This window comes from Pithys albifrons, chromosome 9 (genome assembly GCF_047495875.1).
Source record: "Pithys albifrons albifrons isolate INPA30051 chromosome 9, PitAlb_v1, whole genome shotgun sequence".
Lineage (NCBI taxonomy): Eukaryota > Metazoa > Chordata > Aves > Passeriformes > Thamnophilidae > Pithys > Pithys albifrons.
Genome location: NC_092466.1, coordinates 8,405,270 through 8,431,124, shown reverse-complemented (window position 1 = coordinate 8,431,124; position 25,855 = coordinate 8,405,270). Strand labels below are relative to the sequence as shown.

Here is a 25,855-nt window from a genome sequence, read left to right as displayed (position 1 = left end):
TGTTATTCCTTATCAGCAGAATAGGAGCATTAAAACTCCATCTCTGATAGCAACTCAATATTAGATTATAAAGAAGAGAATAAACTTTTATCTTATACAGGTCACCACTTAATATCATTTGTCTTCCCAAGCAGGACCCCATATATTAAATCTTTTATCTTAGTCATAATTAAAACTTCAGTGAAAGCACAATATGATCATCACGGCGGGTTCAGAGTTACTTTGCATTAAAGAAAGACTTTGAGTGTAGTGTGCATATTAGCAGGTAGTTATTGCAGTGTGATGTGGGGATGTAGTGACACCTTTCCCAGAGAGACATTGCAAAGTTTTGTACACTTGGTTAGGAACAAAGGATGCTGCCTAAACAACAGTAATTCAAATAAACACCGTGAGAAAAAGCAAAGAGAAAGCTCAGGGACTGGGACTATGATTTGTTTTGAGGTGAGACTCTGTCAGGCAGCAAGAGAGACTGAGCAGAGAGAATTCCTGCAGCCACTGAGCTTACCATGGTGATGTTCCTGTGATTCCACTTGTGTTCCAACTTCAGGAGCTTGGAAAGGTGCCTGTTTCTTGCTTCTACAAAATTCTGATTGTAAACTAAGTAGTATTAACTCTGCCTCTGTTCAGATGGTTTCAAGGTTTTTGTTCACTTTTGTCAAAAGGAAGCATTCTAATTCTATTAGATATTTTACCAAACACCTGCAACAATACATTAATTAGACATTTGAAATTAAATTAATTTTGTTGTTGGTCAGGAATAGAAAAGATACATTAATAATAATATCTTGTATTGCAGTTGAACTGGTAGATTTTAATGTCTATTCTCCAAATGCTGTTGTTTAAGGTGTGGAGGAGAGCCCTTAATGACACATAAATAGTTTTTAACTGCATAAAATAAACTAAATGATGTGCTAGTTACATTTTGTGGAAAAATCTCTTTTAATTGAAGTAGTAATAAATATATATTTTAAGGTAGCTTGTAAGAAGTGTGTTTAGGATCAAGTATTGAAATCTGTGAAAATTCCTATAGTTCTAAAGTATAATATGGGTAAAGAAATCTCACTTTTTGTTTTACAGCTTGCACATGCAGTGGACATGCAAATATATGTCACATGCAAACAGGAAAATGTTTCTGCACAACTAAGGGAATCAAAGGAGACCAGTGTCAACTGTGAGTACAATTAAATGTAGCCCAAAGTTGTTGCAATTCATGAGTGGTGGATAATCGCTTTTTCCCTGGTTTTTGTTGCTTTATTCATTTATTTATTTATTTTTCTTTTGTAATTGATTTGAAAGTGTTTTAGTGGTGAATCTATTTGTTCCCTACATTTCTTAGAAAATTTCAGTATTTCTTAGACTTCAGCTAAAGAATTGCATCACAAATATTAGTAATGTTTTGCAGACAGTACATACTTAAAAAACTCCCAACTATTGAAAGAGGAAACAGGAATTACATGTAGTTGTCTTCCTTATTCTTAGGGTTTTAAAAAATATTTTAAGTAAAAAAAAAATGCAAAGTTGGTGGTTACATTAATTAGCTTTGTCACATGTCTTGATCAGAATCTACAGTGATAAGATTTTTGAGTTTTTGAACTTTACTAAGGTGCACAGTGTTTCAGACATTTCCCCACTTCATTAGATCTAGACCAGAGGAATGTGTAGACCTGTCATGGAAAGTACAATTAGTGTATCTTGTTTTGTACTGGAATAGCTTATTGTGTTTAGAGGAAGGGTTTGAACTTCAGATAGAGCATAACAAATGGAGAACTAAGAACAATAAAGTGCTGAAATGGAGTAACTTGTAGGAGAAATAACACATTCAAGTTAATTATGAACAGCTTTACATTTAAAGATGTTCCTTTCAGCCCATTCTATCCTGGGCACTCTGTTATTCAATAGAAACCTTATTCCTTTCACAATTATAGCTATTTTAATACTATCTGGCAACAAAATTATTTTAGCAACGTCAGCTGGATCTGGGGAAGAGGCAAATAAATACAGCATATCCCATTCCAGCAGGGAGATGTGCCAGAAGGTTGTGTTCTGCCTGCCACAAGGCATCTGCCTTCACCAGATTTGTGAATTTGTCTTTGATGCACTTAATGAACTGGCTTGAGTCCCACCCTTGACACTTTGCTTGATAAATAGGCCAGAAACAGGAATTCCTGGTGCGTATATTGGTGGCATAGCTGTGCTGTAGGTGAGCTATTTCTGTGCCACCTCGGGCACTTTTTGTCCAGACAATTGAAGAGTCTCAGGGTGAGATGGAAATCAAGGTTAGAACTAAATGGTAAATTTTTATCATGACAAAAGATGGATGGATAATATTTTTAAACTCTGAATTAAGTCTTCACTGAGAAGTCCTTTTTTTCCTTCTTTTTGTGTCCAAACCATCAGTTCTAGATGTTAATGAGTGATTTAATTACTACCATGCTCTGGACTTACATCAATGCCATTCTGCCTATTTGCAGAGAATGGAAAGATAAAACCCAGCAACTACTCCTCTACTTTGTAACCACAAAGGCCAGTTTCTTTGCTCCTAACTCCAGTTCACCAACTACCCTCCATCTGAGGCGCTTTTTATTGACCTTTTCCCCAGTCTGTATTTCATGTACCTATGTTACTGTTTTCCTTTGACTTGGGTCCATTTAATCATTGGTTTTCCCACTCTGGTAGGGAATTTTGACTCACATGGTGGGTTGTGCTGCTCAGCTCTATCAGTCTGCTGTCCTGAGTTTGTCTCTTGTCAAAGATTCACTTACTGAAGTGGAAGAGAAAATGTTTTCCTGGTTGTGGATTTTTCCCGGTCAGCCATTGCAGCAGTTCCACAAGGCAAAGGAAATGGAAATTTGAATATTGACTTTTCAAGGGTAAAATTAAAATTACTGTTTCAGACTGAATCCCTGGTTATTTTTAAACTGAAAATTCCTGTTTTTGTCACATGTAATTCATTTCCCCCCTAGATTTATACACAGACCAAAGTCTTATCTAGGGCAAGCTTTGGTGTTGAAGCATTTGATACTCCAAATGTTGGAGGGTGATTTTTATGAAATAAAATCTGTACAGCAGACATTTTCAATTCTTTTTTTTTACTATGATGACATTTTAGATTGTGACACTCACATTTGTTGGGTTCATAAACACAAATAAAAATTGAATTTCTGCTCTAAACTCCTTTCCTGCCTCTGGTATTTAAAAATGAAAATAGAAGGCTGTGTAGACTATCTAGTTTGTGACAGCACATGTAGAAAGAGACCAGTTCCAGTCCTTGGCACTTTGTATTAGGAGATTATTTAAGACAAAACTTCAGCACAAAACACTCATTGTTAAGATCAGTGGATAACCTGTGGAAAACAATAATCATGGATTTAGAGTTGGAGTCCATGTCATTAGAAGATACATTTAGAATCTGTCACTTCACTCTGATGCTTAATTTGGATAAGAGATCAGTTCATGTATGGACATTTCAGTCAAAAGTTTTTTAACTGTTTCCCTTTGAATATCAGGAGATGAAAGTAACATATTATATCATGAAGATACATATGCAGTCCTTATCAGGAAGATAAGGATCAATTTAAATCAGCTGAATGCTTTACTTTTATTTATTTCTTTACTATATTCTCTACAAGTCATCTGGACCTTGATTCAGACTGTGAATTCTGTTCTCCATTGCTCCGGAGAGTTTTTTTTTATTTCATTTTTGCTCCTGGTTAGTTAGGCTGTTGTGCAATCTCAGCAGCAAACCTATAACCCTGTGATTTCTAAAATAAGGATTTGTGTGAAAATCCCAAACTCTAGCTGTTCTGTGTGAAAGTTAGATTTATATTCCTGTCAAGAATGCTGTTGATTAAACAGTCATAGCTGCAGGGCTGTGTGTTCTCTCTCTCCCCTCCCTCCATCTCTTCCTCCTCCCCTCTGCTCATCATCTGAAGTACATCCCGTGCCTTGGGAACAGAGTTTTTAGGAAATCAGGGAAAGCTACAACACTTCCTTTTCTTACCCCCCCCCCCCCCCTCCTTCTTTTTCCCCCCATACCTGAAGAGCTTTTGGCTTTTATGGAGGATCTTCTTTATTTTACTTTTTAAAAAATTTAAATATATTTTTTCATATATGCATCTCTCAGTTGTATTAAATTCTGAATTGTGCTGTTGGATAACATGAAGCACAGTGCCATTTTAAATCAAAATTACCATTGTAAAGCAATTTGAGCATATATTTGCATTCCATTTCACAATGATTCTTTAATGACACATGATCTTATTTAATCCAAAAAATAATGTTTTTGTTTCTTTAAGTAAGTAGTTACAGTTGGTAAAATCTTGTGGTACCCACTCTCCTAATCAGGATTAAATGATTAGAGTGGTTTGATTATTCAAAGTAAGTAAACTGTGAAACATTAAAACCAGATACAAAGAGCAATATTTAGATTTCCCCCCCTTTATTTTGATAACAGAATATGCCATTGGTAGTGATATGGGAATGGTACTGACTAAACCATATTTTTAGGTGAAAGCTATTAGTTCCATGTAGTTTTATTTAGTTTTGTCTAACACTTGTCTTACTTGCTACTTGTTTTATTTCCTCATAGAATTCTGTCTACAGAAGTTTTAAAGTTTCCAAATGTTTCAGTGTATCCATATGCAGGATTATACACAGATAACTCTTCAGGGAACAGGCCTGTGGAAACATAAAGAATATGCTAAGGGGATATTTCAAAGTTCAGTGAGAAATTTTGCTACATGCAAGGAAGACAAATATGAAAATGATGGAATGAAGGGAGTAGTTCAATCATTTTTTGGGAGGTCTCAGTATTTCTGGGCTGTTCCAAGCAAAATCCTTCACCTGGCCATGTGTGCTGTAGCTTTTGTCATCCCCTGTAAGTCTGGAGGGATTATGAGCATCTGGTCAGGTTACAGGTTGACAAATCCTTGGTGAAAACAAGATTTCATAGTGAATTTTTCACATTGTCAGGTTTTACTGGCTGTACTGCAACATTTATTGCACTGTATTCCCACTCCCAGCCATTGCTGTGGGATTGAGAGGAGGAAATCAATCCCTCTTGTGAAGTGCTTTCCACTGGGGCAGATTTCAGGCTATCGGATGTGTCCAAAACTGTGTGTTTGAATGGTGGGCACATTAGCTATCATGTTAGTGTATCTCAGTTCCCAGGGATAATTAATAATAATTTACTTAACTGGAAAATGTTAAAAGGTTGAGAACATCTGTGGTGGTGTGTGAAAAAAGATCTACCAGAAAGCCGTGTAAGAACTGGACTAAAATTTGCCTTCAAAACTTCTGCAATGAAGAAATACTAGCTGGAAATAAATTATTGGAGGAAAAAATATCCTTGTTTTTAGTCTCATATTTCATAGTATGTTTTATGTAGTTGTAAGAAAGCTAAATTTAATATTATAAAATGTATAGATCTAGGGAATTCCAGAATGACACTTTTATTCTAATAAATATTCAGACTATTAATTTCTTAGCCATTACTGTTACTACTTCTAAAGAAGTGGATAAAATACTGTTTTATTTATAAAAATATATCCTATTTATTTAGTAAAGTCTTCCCTGTATGCAAGCTTTAAACAGCTATTTAGTAATGTAAGGATCTGTACATAAATAATAAGCACTTATTGATAGTCTGATTTGCATAAGAACAAGATTTAAAAATACCCAGCTCTGCTCTTCTGTATGATTTTCCTCCACAGAAGGGTAAAATTCATCTTACCAGATGAAAAGGCAGGTAAAAATATACTGGGTTATGAGTCAATTATTGTATTTGACATCACTGCAGCTTTACTTGCTGATAGTGGAGCAAATCTATCCCTGCTCTTTCCTCTGAACTCCCCTTCCTGCTTTCCAGTAGGGGAAGAAGTGACAGCAATTATTTAATAATTTGCTTCATTAGAACTTCCTTTCCCAAATACACACATGCACAAACCCCTAAAACAAATAAACAAACAAAAAGAGATTGTAGTTGCTGGAAATGTAATTAAAATCCCCCTTTTTCTATTGAAGAACTGCCTTTTCCTGATCAAGGGTAGAATACATTTAATACTGTGTACTACGGTGGTTGGTACTTTTCTAAAGTGAAATTAGAAAATATAATATTTAGTGGTTTAAAATGCTAGAGGAATAGCATTTTCCCCCTCTGTTTTCAATATTCCCCCCATTTCTAACATTTGGCCATATTCCACTGTATCAGGTTGTGTTTGATATGAGGGGTTTTTAACTTACTCTTGCTGAGTCCAGTCCTTGAGTTTCCAGTTTAACAGAAAACTTGGCTGTGCCAGTGCTGTTAGTGCATTACCTGTGATGTTTCAAGGATAATTCCAGCACAGTCTGTCATGTGGATCTCTGTGGGTTTAGCAACTGCCTCTCTTGTGTAACTGCCTGAAAATTTCAGTTTGCTTCTTTAAGGGCAGGTTAAAGCCCTCAGCTGCTTCTCACAGACCTGGATCATTAGTTTTCTAAGGAGAACAATAAAATAAAACTTCCACTTCAACATTAAATATATGTCATAAATGTACTAATTTTCTGCTCTACATGTAGTAGTTATTGCCAGATCTATCAAGAATTTGAGATCCTTTTTTTTCTTTAATTCATGTTTCTGGCATCAATCATTTTTGCTTAAATTGCAGCTTTCATTTAAACAGTATGTCTAATATCAAAGTATCAGAACATGACCTAAATTCAGTCTAATGGCTTAAACTCTCAGAAGGCACTTGAGACATTTGAGATCTAGAATTTGAAGAAAAATGTAATATGAGGTTTGGCAGTATTGTATGTCACTCAGCCTTTTTGTTGATTTTGGTTTTCCTTCCTTGTGTTCTGCAGTGGAATCCCCTTCTTTGCTTTGGTATATTCAGTTCATGATATGTAAAGTTCATGAGACTCCCTGGGATCTTTCAGAGTTGCAAAGTGTCTGTAAACAAAACCATATTTTCTTACTTCCAAACATTGCATTTTGTTCAGGACTTTGCCCAACTTTGTAAAAATAGAGAAGGCCTTGAGTCTGAGCATCCTGTGTCACTCCTGGAAGGCAGTGTTCCCACTGAGGAAAGGAGAAGGATGCACTGGCTTAGGGAGCAGCTGCAAGCACCTTGCAGGAGCTTTTGGTACCTCAGTGTGGGTCAGCTGAGCATGTGTGACATCTGAGGAATGCTGCAATATTGGTATTGCAGTGTAAAACCAGTTGTGTTAGCTAGATATCCCTTGCCAAGAGCTGCATTAGAAATGAAACCTGCACATTTTCTTAGAGGTTCTATTCCTGTGAAATATGGCTTTTGTCTTTTGGAGTTTGGTACTAATTGTCTGGAAAACAGGAAGCAGTTTGGGCATGAGGTTTCTCTTTCATGACAGTAAATGAATTTTGCTTTTGGATTATAAGGTAGGATTGTCCAGAACTCACTGTAGGCACATATAAATATGTCTTTTGGTTGGCAAGCTCAACAGACCAGAATTCCCTGACAGTCAGTGTTTTCCTAAGGGTTTTTATAATCATTACTTCCTCTTCAGGCTACCACCATAAATGCAAAGTGCAGGGCAAAACAGGTATTTTTTTTCAACTTTTGAGATACTCTTGGCTATGAAATAGAAATGTAAGCAGTGTCCCTGTGTTTTCTGCCCTATTGTTTTATGTTAGTATGCATGCTACATGTAGATTTAATTAAGTTATATCTGCTTGGTTTCCTACTTGAAAAATATATTGTATGAGGTTTTCTTTCAAAATCAGTGAATCAAAATACCTTGTTTTTAAAAATTGTTCCTCCAGTGGAATGGCCATGGCATTCAGTGATTGGCATTTGAATAATTTGGGGTTTTTTTTAGTGCACATTATAACAGTGAATCTGGAGCAGGGCTGGCTGCCCAAGTCTTTCACAGAGGACATGCCAATGAGACCTATTTTGAATTCCAGTGCTCAGAATGCATTTGTTATAAAATGCTAGTAATTTTTGGCGCTAAGTGTAGGTATATTCCCAGTTGTCTAGAGGTGTACAGGTAAGGTAATGATTCTGTGTGTTACTTGTATTACAGTAAAGTAGCATAGCTGGAAATAATAGGTAAGTTTGGAAGTTTAGGTTTGAAATAGATATTTAAAGCTAAATGTAAGCTGCAGACAATTATTCTGCTTTCAGTTAGGTATTGAGTCTGGACCGAGATGAATTTAGGAGTGGGAGTCATGCTGATGTTTACTCATTACAGGAAAAAAAGAAACAGGCATAGGCTGTGCCCCATGGAAGAGTTATTGGGAAGAAGAGGAGAAGGGAGGTCATGACTGCCATAAAACTGCTTTATTATTGAGTCTGATTTTTTGTTCTCCTGCAAAGCTGTAACCCTACTGTCTGTGCTTGTTTTCAGAAAGAAGGAGCAGGCAAAGAGCCTTGTGGATTGGGCTGGCTTTACATGTTACCTAGGGCTAGCTTTAAAGCAAAATTGCACATATCTGCAGAGCACAGTGCTTTGCCTTAGTCTCAGACAGGGTCAGAGTAGGTTGCAAAGACTTACAATTTGGGGATTTCCCTCCTTCCAGTTCAAGCTGTTGAAAATGCTGGGGCTGTGCTGGGTTGTATCCTTCAGGTGCAGTGAAGGCACCTGGGAATTCTTCTCAGTGTGTCCAGGACCAGAACTGCAGGTAAGAGTAGGCTGAGTAAGGTCAGTCGCATAAGCCAGAAGTCAGTGTGAACAGCTCTTCTCATAAAGCACCAGCCTAGGGGAGAGGTGCTTGCAGTTACATCATCCCTTGGCATTGCTTCTTTGAGAAGACGTAAAAGGAGACTGGAGAATTTCTTGTAAAACAGTGTTGTTCAGATTCCAGAAAAAACTTGTAGGATGTTGCTGACCGTGGAGATGTTTTTCATGTGTTTCTAGCAACCATTTGTCTCCCCTAATCTGCATGCCCTGTGTGGCTCACCTAACCATTTTGTATCTTCAATATTCACTCTACCTGAGGTCAGATTCCAGGTATTTTTCAGGTAGTAGCATCTTACTCAGCTGATGTCCTGTATGTCTCCCACCTGCCCAGTGAGTATTCTGTTCCAGCCACTTCTGGCAGAGAAACTGTTTACATGCTTAAATCCAGTAAATGGCTTTGATCTGTAACTCTCAGTCATACAAAACATATCTTAGGTGGCTAAGAAGGTCTCCAGCTGTGTTTTCCCATGGCACACAACCTGTGGGAGTTGTTCTGGGTTTGGGAATTCTGCTTGAGCAACTGGGCATCAAACAATTTGGTGGTGAGACAAGCACAGCTCGTGCATCTCTTTGTGGATTTGATCTCTGATCCATTCAGTTTTGATGCTCTTCGTGTTCCATCACATCCTCCTCTTAAGGAGACAGTGAAGTCAGTCTTCTTCCTAGGCAGTTGTCCCTCTTTGAAGTCTGTTAAATCTTTCTTTGCAGACTTTACACCATAAAATTAGCTCTGGAAGATTTTTTTTTAAGAATTAAAAAGATACCTTATTATTTTTCTAAATCTCAAAGGCGACAATGCTTAATCCTCCATCTCCTCTGAATCCAAAGCCACACTTCCATTTTTGAAAGTCATAATATTTGCTACAGGCAGGGGGGCAAAATAATACAGATTTGCAGTGGAGTATGGAGCTGGTTGGCCCTTCCTACTGTTTTGGTTAAAGAAAAGTAGTTCTCTTTATAGAATGAAAAAAAAGTTATCAGTGGCTTTTCTGGCTACTCATCCTGCTGTCATCAGAAAAACCCCTTCAGCTGAGTTGTGACTGACAAACTCAGATATTTCTGGGAGTTCTGCATATATTCCACTATATATTGCTCTGTTGTAACTGATTAAATTCGATGTATGCTGTATTACAGCAGCAACCCTTTGCCTCACTGTTATTGCTGCTGGAATCAGCTTTGGACATTTAACTATGGAGCACAGGGGAGGAAAGTGCCATTTCCTTCATGAAAGAGGAATATTTAAGGAGATTTTTTAAAAGAAGTATTTAAGAGTAAACATTCCTACAAAACTATATGGAGGACAAAACATTTCCAAGATTAGCATCTTCCAGAAAACATATTTTGCTAGTAGAGTTTTTCATGGACTCTGTATTAAACTGAAGAACTTGACATATATTGTTATTTTTCCCTTCATGAAACACAAACACTGCTCAGCTTTAGTATATGAACAAATTTGAGAAATCAAGTGTATCAGAGTGATTTTAATTTTTTTGTCTTCCTAAGGATATCTTGGCTACTGTATGAAAGACAGAACAAACTTTAAAATGGTTCATCAGAATATTATGTATCATTATTGGTCCTTTATGTTGGAAAAGAGCTGAGGAGGGAAGCCAAAGAGTTTCCTGACATGGCCCCATCCTTGCTGGTCATAGCCTATATCAGCACCTTGGACAGAGGCAGTTTTTCACTGGTAGGGACAGGGAACAAGGAAAGGAAAGAACTGAAAAAAAGGGCTTAGAGCAGTATTGCTGTCCCCTTAATCAAAATTTATTTATTTTTAAATAGCTTTGGCTGTGTAAAGCCATCATTTTTCAGTTTATTATTTATATTAATTGTTTATGAGCTTCTTTGTACAGCTTCACCTTTCTCCTGTGGTTTCCAGCAAGGGTAGATAGATAACATGTTCTGGTAGAACCACTTAAATATATTGCAGTAAAAAACCTTAATGAAATTCTTTCCCTGAATCATTTCTGGTACCACTGTATTGAGGAGCTAGCAAGAATTTTTTTCAGTATTTTATTGGAGAGAAAGGAGAACTGGTTCATTTTCCTGAAATGATGATCAGCACAAATGAGGTTTGGCTGGCTGAAGTTTAAAGAGAGTACAGTTACACTGTAAAGAGCATTATGAGTTCATTACAGACATTGATTTCAATGCACAGAACTGGTATCTCATTATGTGCTGCCAGAATTAAATACTCTTTAATGGAACCTCCATTTGTGAGCAAAACAAGAAAGAATTGTGGGACACAGGTATATTGTGGTTTCTTCTCATTTGAAAGCTTCTGTGAAAATGAGATCCTTTCAAAGGAACCCCAGCTCTTTCTGTACAGAGGGAGTTCTGCATGTTCTTGTGAATTCTGACCTTTATTTGAGGTTTGTGGCAGTGAAGACTCTATGGTGAACTGATTAAATATATTGGATGTTCCCCAGAACCCACCAGGGCTGTATTTTTGTGAAATGACAACAGTCACTGAGGCTCAAGGCATTGATTCTCAGTAAATGATGAATAGCACTTATTGACACTATTGCTTTCTAAATGACTGAAAATATTCTTTTCTCTTTCAATGTAAAGAAAAATCCATTTAAATTGAAACGACTTAGGGATTATTTGACCTGTTCTATATTTAGTGTGTTTTTATGTTAATGATACACATAGTTTTCTGAGATATTTCATTAAATATAGTCTGAACTCTACTATTTTTTTTTACTGTAAAATAACTTTATAATTAAATCCAGTAGGAAGTATGTATAGGAACCACTTGAGTGACGTTTTCTCTTGAACTATCAGGACATTTTACAATTGAAATAAAGCATTAGGATATTGCCTGTCAAAATAACAATTTCCCTTACTATTTCAGTGTGTGGAAAATTCAAAATATATATTTAATGCGTGGTGAGGGGGAATTTAAACATCACAACATGTATCTCTTTACTAAGTAAAAGTGATGTAAAACATTCCTCTTCAACACTCCAGGTATTCTTTTTCAGCTGGACAGACAGTGTTCAAGAAGAATTTACAATAAAATAATATATTTCAATAGAAACTCCATTAAAGTTGCCATTTTAAAAGAAAATTAGGTCAAATGATTTGAAGGTGATACTGATTTTGTAATTGGCAGTTAACTGAACATATTAGCAATTATAGAGTTGTTTTCTGTTGAAAACCAGGTTTGTAATACTCCAGGTAAGCAGCTGGTAGGTTGAAAATGGTTGTGTTGCTGATGCTGCTTAATCCAGCCAGTTGATCACATAATTTTGACAAGAACTGAGCAAAGGCTGAAGAGACTGTATTTGTGTGTTTGCTGTCAGGGCTTGTGCTATCCAAGTCAATATATTGCAGTGGATATACTTCTTCAAGGGAAAACAGTTTTCTAAAGTAGATCTATCCTAAACATCCACATTTCCCTTTTCAGAGCACAAGTTCAATGTATATAGGGATCCCAACATTTAATTCTTTTTAATGAAATGAATTGTGAATTAAAAAAAAATAGATGTTGTGAATCTCAAGTTCTTGGTAGATCTACAGAGCTTGTGACTTTTCAAACTCTTGAAAATTTCATCATTATTTTCACATTTTAACCCACAGATTAACTACTATCCATAGTGCTGTGTAGATCTGAGTTTATAATTTACATCTGATAGGCCATTAGTGTGGTAATTAGGAACTGGTGCAAGAGTTGTTAGAGTTGAAAGAAACATCTGGTTTAATCAATTTGTCATTAAGCTTGTGCAAGGGTGTAGGTAGCAATGGGGAAAACAAGTGCCAGCGTGAGAGCTCACAGCTCTCTCCAAGCTATCAACACATAGCTAAGTTTGAAATTGCAATAGTTTATCTTGCTTGATATGGATTGCTCAGTCCCCAACTTGCACAAAATACCCTGCCCTGTTTTTATTTTAAAATCTATTTTCAAAACCTTAGAAATAAGTGGAAGCAATGAAGCTACATTGTGATGAAACCCCTGTTGATAGATATATCTATCAGCTTCAGCTTGTGATATTTATTCATTTTATTTACTAAGAAAGGGAAGAAGAGCAGTTTTTGCACAGCAATGAGGAAAGGCTAGGTCAGGTGAGTACTGAAGACACTACTTGTTAGAAATCTCCTGGTGATGGAAAGATTGCTTTTCTTCTCCTCTTGTGGTCTCTAATAGAAATAATATGCATCTTCCTACTGCTGCTTTCATTGTCTGTTTTCTCTTTCAGTCAATTGTATACCTTTACATATAGATGAAAATTTAGCTGCATTGGTTATATTTCTGGTTTTAAAGTTACAACACTTTGTTTCACATTGTTGGCAGTTATTTGTTTTAAATTGCTTCAGGAGTTGCTGAGCGTGTTAAAAGAACGCACATAAAAGATTAAAGCTGTGCTTTACCAGAACTCAGAAATGTGTTTTTGTATTAAGGCATGGGATTGAGAAATGCATTATTTCTCATTTCTTTTTCCGTGAAGCTTCTGATAATTTTATAGACTAAACACATCAATTACACAGTGCTAAATCGTGCCTAAAGAGCCCTCAGTCTGAGGTTTGCCAGTCACAGCAAACTTGCCTTCTGCCGCAGTTGTGTGTGCAGACATCTCAAAGTCATGCAGGTTTTCTTATGTGTTGAATCTTCTTTCCGCTTCTTCTTTGCTTCTCAATTCTATGTCTGCACTTGTTGCAAAGAGCCCATGTTCTTATGCTTCTCCTTGCCCCAAGTACAGCAAGTGCAGGAGGAGCTTTCTGTGCCACTGCTGCATTAATGATGGGGTAACTAAAATGACATATTCTATTCATTCTGTTGTGTAGATAAGGGCACTAGTTAGAAAACTGGAGGTACTTGAACTGTACTTTAACAAGTAACACAAGGAAAACTGGGAGGCAATAAAAACTGTGATGCTTGAAGTCCTCAACAAAGTCAACAACTGTGTTGTGGTTGAAGTCCTATTCTTTAGCTGCTTGCTGAAATCTAATGTGGTTACCTGTACTGTTATTCTTCCCTCCTGCAATTTTGTTCACTTAAGACAGATATTTGTTTAATTCCTGTTTAAAAATCTGCAGGTAGGCTACCTGGGATAGTGAGTTCTGCAGGCTGAACTTATGTAGGCACACATAAACTGCTTTTTATTCTTCTTTGCCTTCATTCTCAGCCTGAATTATCACGTGAATGACGTAAAATAATCAAAATCTGAAAAGTCAGTAAGTTAAAATAAACATTGTTGAAACCATCAAACAAACACTATGGAAAGTGTTTATAATATTTTACCTTTTATGTTATGAACTCAAAACATTTGACACCAAAAGTAAATTCTCTCTCACATGCAGGGTGTTTCAGGGAGTGATAACTGATAAGGCAACAACCATTTGTATAGGACCACTTCTGTCTGTGCCCACCAGATGAAAGATAATGATGTCTTAAATATTAGTAATGCTCCCTTATTCTTTTCTGCTTTTGTACTGGATAATCACCATTAGAAAGTACAAAATATAAGCTGCATAACCTTTGCATGCTTTGAGCTCTCTATTTTTTTTTCTTGTGGATGTATTGAAAATTAAGTGGTATTCTTTATCTACCTTCCTAGATAATGGGGCTGGGGAGCTTGATTACAAGGACATAAATCAGTCCAAGAACCCTGATGATATCCCAAACTTCAGCAGTGAAGCCTGAGTGGTTTATTAGATTATCACTTCAGAAGGATTGACTCACAGATTTAGTTCTCCATCTTTCTTTTTTATATTACAATAAAAGGAATTTTTCAGCAATTTAAGAAAAGAACAAAGTATTAGAAGTCAGAGTAAATACCTAGCTAGGAAAGCTGTTTTAAATAGTGTCAGGCATCTGACTTAGAACCAAAGCAAACTTATAATCACATTGAAAATTAGATCTGCCACAAGATTTTTCTTCCAGCGTTGCACAGGGCAATGATAAATTTTGGAAATCTGAATTACAGCAGGAGGCCAAAGGGAGAGCAGTGAGATTGGCAAAGCAACATCAGAAATGTGTCCAAAAGGGCTCACTGTCCTAGAAGGAAAGATTTGGGGCTGCTCGCAGAGAAGTGATAAGTATTAAAGGGTAAAGGAACAGTCAGTTACGCTGAAAGAGATTTAATAAATCAGATTTCATAAAGAAGGTTTAACTTTTAAAAAAATAAATATTTGTCCTGGAAATGAGTTCTTACAAGATCCGTAAGGAGATAAGGGCAGCAATTACTTTCTAACAGATGCTACAAAATGACTTTCTAATCCTGTTCTCCTTTAGGTCATTTTATCCTCTCTTAACATGTAGTGTTGATTTAATCTCAGATTTGGGCCCTGCTTTAGATAAATATTTTAATACATGATAACACCTTGTTCCTTGATTTTATGAGGGAATATTTGCCTGATTTGGTGAGAATTGGGGAACATATGGTTTACTTCTACTTTGCCTGCTCTTGGGAGGCTGGGTGTAATTTGCCATGTATGGAATAGCAGCAAGAGTTTGACAAAATAAGTTCACAATGTCCTTTTCACTCCCCATATTTTGGCTTCTCTTCATTCATTCATTTTCTTTCTCTTTATTATTTCTGGTTGTATTCTGTACTTGGTAAAGGTAAAAGTTGGGGTTTTTTTTTGAGGAAAGGTAATGTTGAAGGTGACAAATGATGATTGTAAAAATAAAAAATATATAAATAAATCCTTCACATTGAACAAAAAGATTGCCTCCTCTATTTTATGAATAAAAGAAGAGGTAATAGCACATCTAAACAGATGAGCAACTTCACTGCAGTTCAGTGCCAACCACGTGTAAGTTAAATAACTCTAAGGTTCAGAAGTGGGAATTATGTAAATCCATTATTTTTGAAAGATATGCATTTTTTTAAGGAAATACATTTATTGTTCAGTTGCACTTTAGGGTTTCTTCCACCTTTTTTCTGTTGTATTTATGCCACCCTCGTGTATAAAATCAAATGCATTTTCCAACCCTGCTTTTAGTGTACAAAAAGGCCCAAACTTCATGATGGTTTTGTTTTCTTAATGCTTTTGTCTTTTGTCATTGACTTTCATGAAACCTCTCCTGTCCCATTACTTTATTGCTTTTGCTCTTGCGTGTTTGGAGGATAGTTAACTGTGGATTTAATAAATGGTTTGACATTTGTCCTTTGGAGGCTTTGGTTAGAGCTTTCCCTGGGCTCAGTTTTTTCGGATTGCATTGGCCTGTGTTTCATTGTCTAGTCAATGTTGTTAAATATTTCTGTGTGGTTAAAGCCCTGGTACCATTACAGGTTGTTTTTAGACTCAGTTCTTATGGTGCAGGATGTCGATTGTTTTAATGGATACTTAGTTTCTTCAGCCTAACAATCTCTTCATTCTTTTTATTTTTTGTTACATTTGCATCAAATGACATTTCCTGCAACAGAGGTTATTTAAGTACTGACCTTAAATAAACTACGAATATTCAGCAAACATTAGTTCTTTCATTGGGAAAAAAAAGAATGAGACAAATGAGGACTAACACAGCTTTGTTATAAACATGGTAGAAATTCAAAGTGAATTATTTCAGTTAAATACAGGCCTAGAAGCAGCAAAGAAGCATCGAATAGTTCAACCCAAATGTTCTGATGCATCATCTTTCTCCAAAGTGGATGTGTTGAGCTACACTGCAGACATATCCAGCTTTACGTGTTTCTAAATGGGATATTGTACCTGTTTTCAGTATGCTCATAATATAGTAGATTGCCAGACATTCTATTGACACACTGTAAGGAAACCTACCAGGTAACTTTGTGTGAATGTTGTCTTCTGCAAATTGCATATTCATAAATACTCGTTACAGAAAATTGTACTTCTTGATCACAGAACCCAAGCCTGATTATCAAAATATTCTTCTCTTGTGGCAGTAGGTTGTATGGTGCACATTTTGTTTTTAAAACAGAGTATTTCACTATAGTTCTTGTATGTTTCTCATTAGGTGTTTCTGTCCATTCAATATTTTGTCTTTTGAATGTGTGTCATTTTTAAAAATAAAATTAGTATTACAGATAAGCAAATCCAAGATGGTTTACAAAACATTCTGCCATTTCAAAATTGATGTAGTGCTTAAGATGCTTCTCCAAAGTCATTCCTGAAGTAGAACTTTGAAATTAGAGGGTCACTTCAGTTATATTTTCTTTAAAAATAAAAATCCAGAAGGAAAACTTAATAAAATTAGAGTGAATTATTTGGATTTCTTTCCACTCTGATATTCCCCAAAGAGCATTTGCCTCAGAGTTCATCTCTTCACTGTGCTCTCAGTTGATTTCTCTCTCTTATTTATGGAAAAATGTAACAAGTACTTTGTTTTTCTGACATGATGGACCATTTTAGTCACCAGAAATGTGTTTCAATTGACATTAAAATATTTTGCATTTCTAAATTATGGATAATGTTACAAATCAGAGCGTTAATTCTGCATAAATTAGAAATCCAAATCCGAAAACAAATGAGAAAAAAAGACCTTAGGAATGGGAAAACAACTGAGGATGGGATTGTATTTTAAATATTTTTAAAATGACACATATTACTGACAAATATTGTAACTGAATTTTTCCTCAAATACTAATTTTGATATTATCTCTCAGTCAAAAAATACTTCACAATATTAGAACCATTGGCTAAATTATTGAACTGAGGGAGTTTATTATTCTTCGACTTAAGCAGAGTGACTTGGGACAGATTTTCCTGCTGACTCGTAGAACAAATTTAATTCAGACTGAGATGAAAGGCGGTTAATGTAATTGTAGCCCATTATCCTATGCAGCCTTGAGTTAAGAGGCAAAGCAACAGACAGTCAGAAAATGATGGAGAGAAAATAGAAATGCTCAAGGCTGGTGAAATAGAGACTTGCGAGGGGATTATGGCGTAACTGTTCCCGCACAATCTCTGCATCAGTGATATCCCACCTCTGCTCTATGTTTGGATTACTGAATAGGATTTTTGTGTGCCTCCTGGCTTCTCTTTATTTCTCTCTGATGTCAAAAAAGCTCCTAGTTTAGTAAAATTTCAGTACTTTGTAATCATGGGTTTTTTTGTCCTTAATCTACCTCCTCCATCAGTCCTCGAGATGCCTTAAAACCTTCTGTTTTCCTTTCTTTCTAAGCACCTCTTTCTTTGTTATCACAGTTAGTGACAGCAAAGTGGTTGGCTACATAAATAAAGTCTTTGATTCTAGGCACTTCTTTGGGGCTCATTGCTAGCAAAGAAGTATTTTTATTAGAGTATTTAGTTAAAAAATAAGAAATAAGAATCAACTAATAGGTTTTTCAGCTATAAGAGTGGCTGTTATTTTAGCCATATCCTTTGAAGGTAGCACATTTCAAGTGATCAGGTGATTTTTTGGGACTGCATTCTGCCAGTTTACCTGTTTTTAATTATTCAATTTAATTTTTTAGTAGCAGAAGTATTTTTGAATACATACCAAATTCTGCACTGGAAGTTTTTCCAAATCAAAGAGACATGTCTTGGTCTCCTCAGAATATCTATGGAAAGATGCTAAGTTTAAAAAAAATATTTCAGTACTTTGACCCCTTTGGCATAGCCCAGGAAGAAGAGAAAGCACATTCTCTGCTGTAAAATAACTGCTCATACCTGGTGCAATACACACATCTCAGGTGACTCTGGCAGTATCCAGTGTGGTGCTTACAAACTGCAGGACATCCATTGCTGATCAGGAGTCCAGCTAAAGCTGCTGTCTTAGAGCCTCTTTGCAGAGGGGTTGGCTCTTTGAGGTACATGGGCTGGAATGGGAAAACAGCTTTTAGAGGGGTGTAGGAATTAGCTTTCCCAGTCACTCCCAGCTGGAGTGCAAGAATTTCCTCAGCCATTGTGAGTTCTATCACCACAGCTCTTCTAGTACCTGAATAATTTATTTTCTTTTTTTCCACCTGACATTGTTTAGGAGGAGCTTTTGCGCATTTGAAAAATGCTTTCTTCTGTGAGCTGCCCTTTGGGAAGCCACTGGGATTCCTGAAGGGCTCAGTTCTGTGCTGTGCTCACCCAGGAGCAAGCACTGCTTTCCAGGGCACTGCTCTGCACTCTGCCTATCAAGCCCAATATAAACATGGCTTGAACAGATCAAGACTGACAGAGCAAAACTTCTCATATGAATTGCTTTACAGTGCCTTGCTGTGAGGCTATAGTGTCATTTTTATCAATTTTTTACCTTTTTTCCAGCCATTCCTTTTAAATATTCTTCTTAAAGGGTAAATAACTTCTCAAGGAGGGTCAGCCAAGACAGGAATTGTTGACAAATATAGTATTGTTCTTGCAGCACAGACAGTAATATTTATTTCCATTTATCTGGCACTTCATAAAGAAGTATCAGTATCATCTCTGCTCCAGGAAATGCATGAGATTGTGTTATAAAGGACTAATGGAGATTTGGGCTCCTCATAGGAAAGGGGCCAGGGAAAAGCGGATGTTTGTATTTACTTTGATACTTTCTCCAGCCACCCAAACACTTTTCTGTGTTCTATTCTTAACATATATTTCTTTATCTTTAGGATTGATATCTTTTTTAATAAAGTCAAATAAAAGGTGGTGCAACTTAGATGGGGTTGATATCCCAGATATTAAAAGGGACTTAAAACAAGGCCAGATGTGCTTGTAATGGAGCAATGGTAGGAAATAAGGCCTGAGTTTTATAGAGTTTTCCATGCAGGGGTGGGGTAAAGAAAATGCTTCTATTCAGGACAATAATTATCAGAACAACATATTGGGTAGAATTCATAGATATTGAGATGGTCTCACTTGTTTCCATATTATAACATGTTATTAGCACTATGGAAGTTGTTGTTGCAGGTGGAGCAATAATTCAGATAGCATGACTACTTTCTAAAATTCTTTAATCCTGTATAGTTGATGGCCTAGAGAAAACCCTGACATTCTGATTTATTCACATCTCTGTTGTCATTTTGCATTTAGTATTCTTGAACATCCATGGATAAGCATCATTTGACCATTGTTAAGCTGCAGTCTCCACTCCAAAATGCATGATGTGCTTTCTTCTGAATTGTCATTTTTGTCTTGGCTTAGTCAGACTTTCTCATATTTTTGGAAATATTAATTGCCCTATTGTGATAAATTGTAGTTTTAAATGACAAGAAAATGTTCAAAGTTACCATATGTAATTTGAAGTAGAAAGAGAAGAAGTAACTTGCCTTTGTACCATCTTCTGAAAATTATAGTGTCTGTTTGGCATCCTCAAATACATATTTCTGAAATTGCCTTTTCCTTAAATTGCCTCAAAATTACAGTCTTATATAAATAGTGATTTTTTTTTTAGGAAAACCAACACAACAAAAACAAACAAAACCAAACCCAGAATCTTGAAAACAAAGTAAAATGAATGCAAGGAACATCAAATGTAAACAGATGAGAATTCTGTAGCATTGACCTTTCTCCATCCAGATTGTAATTGAGATGTTTGCAATAATTTTCCTCAGTGACTGCCCATAGATTAAACTCAACAATTTAATATTATTAGTCATATTATAATGCACATTTCTTAAGAAAAAACCAAGATATAAACTGTTTAATAGTTAAATATACTTTCTACTAATACACTTAGTAGTGGTAAAATGTTAGAAATCAGTGATTAACAAAAGTGCAGTAAACCACCTGGGACTTAATGTGTGTGTGTGTATATATATATATATATATATATTTCTTTTTTTTAATCTGGTCCACTTGATGAAGCCATTTACAGTACATTGACTGTAGTGCCTGTTAAAATATTTAATGGTGCAGAAGTGCTACTTCTCCTGCTCTTTTTGAGAAATGGTTTCTAAATAACAACAATATAGAAACATCCTTGGAAACTGCCAGAACTTCATGAGCAGTGAACAGCTGCTGACAGGATCCAGAATGGCTCAGGCTGGAAGGGACCACAGTGGGTCATCTGCTCCAACCTACTCAAGCAGGGTCATCCCGGGGCACCTGGCACAGGATTGCGCCCAGACAGTTCTGGAATATCTCCAGTGAGGAAGACTCCACAAGCTCTGTGGACAACCTGTTCCAGTGCTCTGTGACTTGCAAGTATTTATTTTATATGGTCTTTAAGGTTTCTTCCACCCCAAACCATTCTATGACTTCATGAATATTGTTGATATTCAGTTTACGTTTAACACATTTCAGCACTATTTATTTTATAAAGGAAAGAAAAATGTGTAAATTTTGTGAAGTGACTTTTGCAAAGTAAAAACAGGAGGAACTGCATTTCAGTTAAAACAGTAATAAGTATCTTTACACTGTGGATAGTTATTTTGCTATTGCTTCTATCTAATTCTTCTACCTAAAAGGAAAGAAATAGTTGAGAAACCTATGCTAATATTTCTTGGAGATGTGCTTCAGTTCAGTGTAAATACAGCCTCTTATTTTGAGCTATGGGATATTCTAACATTTACTTTTTAAGGGCTGGAGCAGTGTCTGAAATGTCTGATATAGGTCAAAATGAGAGAGAAGAAATGTTTGTATTTCTCCTCCCTGACTTTGAAAGAACAGTGACTGATAAGAGGGAAGTCTGCTTTTCCAAGTTCACCTTTCTACATATATAAAAGTTTGTGCATCACTGCCAAAATCATGGTCATGGTAGAGAAAGGAGAGTGCCAGAGGTAAAGGATAAGACTATGGAGATGACATTTTTCTTGTTCACAATAAGCACCATTGAATTATTATCATATAGAATCCATTGAAACATGTGTCTGAATCATGAGGATTAACAAAGATAACTTTTTGTCCAGATAGATCCAAATGATGGCTGCAGAAGATTCTTGTGTAGAAGAGATGAAAAGAGAATCTAGAATTTATTAGAAAACTCATTTCTTAACCTTTTCCTCTTAATTATATAATTATGTGATAAGTAACACTTGTTGGAAATATTTTCTCCTGTAGCACAATGGATTTTGTGATTTGAAATATTGCTTCCAAGAGTATGTAAGAACTCTGTAAGTATTATTCTGGATCTTACAGGGAAGAAGGATTTGCATAGTATGAGGGGTCTGGAAATTGAAAACTGGCTTATGAACCTGGGGGATTTTGCTTTTGGTGAGATCAGCCTAGATTTGGGGAAAATAAAATATTGCTGGTCTAGGCTTTTTTTGTGAATCATATGAAGAGGAGATAAATTAATCTCCAGCAAAAACATTGTCTCAAGACATCATTATATGCACTTACAAGAAAAAAACAAATAAATCATTTCCCCACATTATTAAAAAGTCCTAACTGGAAACATAAATCCTAGAGCCTTTTATCCTTTAAGGTTATCATTATCTTAAAAGGTAGGCTGATCATTCTTTACATCTGAAGGTACTCTTGACTGGAAGGATCTTGGCAGTGTGAGAAGTGCAAGTGTCCAATTTTTACATTAGAACCAAAGATATGTTATTGTAGCTCAAAAAACCTCAGTGATCTATTCCCATACCGCAGTATTAATGGATAGCTTTGGGACAATACAATACATAGAAAAATGTCAGTGAAGTCAAGAAGACCCTTAGCTGTAAGAGGGATATATTTGCATGTATAGATTATTAGTTTGTGTATATCACATATTGCACTTCAGCAACATAAAGACTATAGCACAGAATGAAAATACAATAATTAGCCATTAAACCTATGCTCTGACAATCACAAATCAGTCATTAATTTTGCTGCCATTAAATATGTCAATGGAGCTGAATTATTGCATCTGAATCTTAGCACTTTTGTGAAAGAATGATGCAGCTTCTGAATCTTTCAAACAAGCTTGAACTGCCACTACTTGGCACAGGCTGATGGAGCTTAATCTCTGGTTGTGAGGTCCCTTTATGGCACTGCTGTTGGCCACATCTCTTGTTGAGGGTGAGATGATGTGCTTGTTCATTGGCAGTTCTCTGTGAGAGGTACTGAAGCCAAGCAGGCCTAAGGCAAGATCTGAGTCTTGACCACACATAAGTGTGAATCAGGGGTTTGGGTATGGGTCAGTTGTTGTTCTGGACTAGTTACCAACCTCAGCTCTTCTAGGGTTGTGGCTTTCATCCGTAAATCACCACTCTTGAGCTGAAAATCTGCAGTTTCCGTAGCAAAATGTTATGAGTTACAGCCAGTTATTGCCTGTAGTTAAGCATTTACCTCAGCTTATTTCTCATTGCTGGAAAGGTACTTTGGCAATAGGAATCTTGTGTGACTTTCAGAAAGTCAATCAATAAGCAGCATAAATACCTGTGTGTGAATCTGTGCTGAGCTCAGTGTTACCACATTATTATTACTAAAGGTTCATCAGCCATCCCATAAGTACCTGCAAAAGCTGCAGTCACGACACCATGGGCATACTTTTAATGCTCAGGATGCAGTAATATATAATAGCATGCAGTAATTCTTCATTGACCATTTATGATGCCACAGGTCTTACCGTGTGACTGGAGCAGTCTTAGGTTCAGCCTTGCCAGCACTACTTCATTTGCAGGGTGCCCTACGTAACCAAATTTTGTGATGCTAAATAGCAGTCCACTTTCCAACCTCCCTCCCCCACAGCAACACACTGTGGTACCAGGAAAGTAGAATAAAACTAGAAGCCTGTTGTGCAAGATCAGGAACTGGGGCAAGGAGATCAGAAGCAGAAATCAGTGATGGACAACAGCAGCAGAAAGATCCCTGGTGAGACAGGGGCAGCACGAGAAGCAAAGGGTAGGACAGAGTTGAGCAGTAGCCCTGGAAGATATTCCTCATCTAAAAGCTGGGACAAATCGCCAGTCAGGGGCCAGGGATCCTCTGCTAAAGCAGCCTCTTACTCCAAATTTATCAGGAACCTCTTGGAGATACAATGCTGAGAACCTGGGTGAAATCCCAGGCCTGTTTATGACCAGCTGTAGGTCAGAAACATGACAGCTCTTCCCCAGACACTATGAAAGTGGGCTGTCAATTTGCAAGGACAAAACATGAGGTAAGGGTCATACATAGCTGCATTATCTAACATGCTGTAACTTTGCTTACTTGACAAGCCTTGGCCTGGACGAGAACAAGAGAAAACTGATGTACCAGGGAACCAGTTGAATAAAATAATATTTTCTGTTAAAGTGGTCTGACCCCCATTTTTGTCTTCCCTGAGAGTTTGGCATTAAAAACAAACTCAGCTAGAGGTAAGTCCATCTGTACTGATACTACTTTTCCCTCGTTCCTCTCTTTTTGTTTCACTTTGATTTGAAAGATTTACCAATTAGTGGTAGCAGCAGAACTGCAGAAAATCCTGCCTTCACCATCAAAGGTTAGATGAATTTTATAAGCTTTTTACATGTTGAAATCAGCATCTAGAAAGCTGTAGATCCGTGTTGGTGTTACACTGACAGTTTTCTTTAGGTGAGAAGCTTGAGGGTGTACCCTTCCTTAAGGGTCATACCAATAAGCACAATAAAATTAGACTGACTCTATCTATCTATCTATCTATCTATCTATCTATCTATCTATCTATCTATCTATCTATCTATCTCTATCTATCTAAACTATCATCTATCTACCTATCCATCCAATCTCATTTTCCTCTACTGCCAGTTTTTCGCCTTTCTTAGGTTTGCAAGGTACAGATACAGTGCACAAGATCATATACATTGTTAAGCTTCAACAGAAGGTTATTTGCAAACTGTGTCTTACAAAGAAGCCTTTAATTCATTAAAAAACCCCACCCAGATTTGGAAATCTTACTGTAAACATGTACTCATTTATACACATTTTGGTGTTGAAAGAGAAAGCAAGAAACTATCACTTACTTGGTCATAAACATGAGAAAAATTAGTTTTTAATGCATTTGCCAATAACTTTTATTTTGAACTTCCAGAAAATCTGGAGAGAAAAGAGAAAGTGGAGGAAAAAAAATGGTTCAGTTTTGAAAGGATAATTGAGGGAGAGGTTGGAGAATAAGTGCTAATAGCAGGCCATCCAAAGGTCAGTGAGCTTGATGAATTGAATCCTTTTGTACTGGAACAAACCATAGAATTTGTACGTAATCTAAGGAGCCTTCCTCCATTTGTCCTTGTAAATGGGAGCTGTGTCTTTGGAGTTATGCCAGAGTGGAACTGCTCATTCATTATTACCACTTAAAGCAAATGATCATAGCCCTATGGCACATAAAATAATGAGTGTAGCTCCAGTTTCTCAGATATGATGCATATATTATGCTTCACATATGGTCAAATGTGTGCTGGCTTTTGGAAAAGGTACAAAAATTAGTGCAATGAGTAAAGCTCATAAGGAAACAATTCAGCAAATAGGAAATTTTGTCATTGGAACTATAATCAGTGACTAATGCAGAGCAATAGGAATGCTAATAAAATAGGATAGGATTAAAAGACGAAATGAAATTTAATCAGAACCCAGCATACATGGTCATGTGAATAATTTTAGATATATTCTTAATTCTATTAGTTTCATCTTTTCCCTCCACTGTAATTTAAGTGTTTAAGTAGTATCTTCCATTTGAATTAAAACAGGTTTCTCTAAGTAGTAAGAACCTCACCTGCTGTACACGTTATGAGTGTTTAACAGAAAGGTCTGGCAACAAATGGCATAATAAAACCAGCTATTTTAATAGAGGGCATAAAAAGAATACAGGTAGCAGGTGAATTTCATGCCCCTTCAGTTACTGAGGATCCTGTGTGTGTGCAGGACCCAGCACAGATTTTCCCTGTGTGCTGTCCAGGTTCTGCCCCAGGCAGAGGTGCCTCCTCCCTCCTATACCATGGTGCCTTTCATCTTGGACACAAACAAAGCCCTGTGTCTTCCCCTGCCAAGCTGGAAGGTTCCCTTGGATAACCCCAGCACAGGCTGGCACGGGGCCTGCCAGGGCCAGCAGGTCAGACAAGCCTTACTCAAGGTCACTACCTCCTTGACTACTGTTACTTCTATGAGGTTCCCAATACAAAGTATAATATATTTGCTAATATATCAAAAAACTTTGCTGAGGTTTAATTCACTGTTCTCTTTTATTATGCATATTTTATCATTTCATCATGCGTTATGCTGAAACAACTGAAAAGTCTGGCTCTAAAATTACATTGCCATTTTCTTTTCAAGATATTTGAAGGTCACTTCTCTAATTGTCAGGGAGTTAGTAATTATTTGGATTTAAATGAATACTTATAAAATACTTGTATGTTGCAAAATATTTCATACCTAGTAATTTTTGCATTAATCA

General features: G+C 36.5%; 1 protein-coding gene across 4 annotated transcripts in view; it reads left to right on the top strand.

Moving 5' to 3' along the window:
• The window catches only part of ATRNL1 (attractin like 1), a 469,005-nt gene that overhangs the window by 137,751 nt on the left and 305,399 nt on the right, over positions 1 to 25,855 (top strand). For all 4 annotated transcript variants that reach the window (XM_071563466.1, XM_071563465.1, XM_071563470.1 and 1 more), the window contains exon 20: positions 1,078 to 1,171. In XM_071563466.1, coding sequence (XP_071419567.1) covers positions 1,078 to 1,171 — 94 coding nt within the window. The remainder of the gene's footprint in view (positions 1 to 1,077; positions 1,172 to 25,855) is intronic.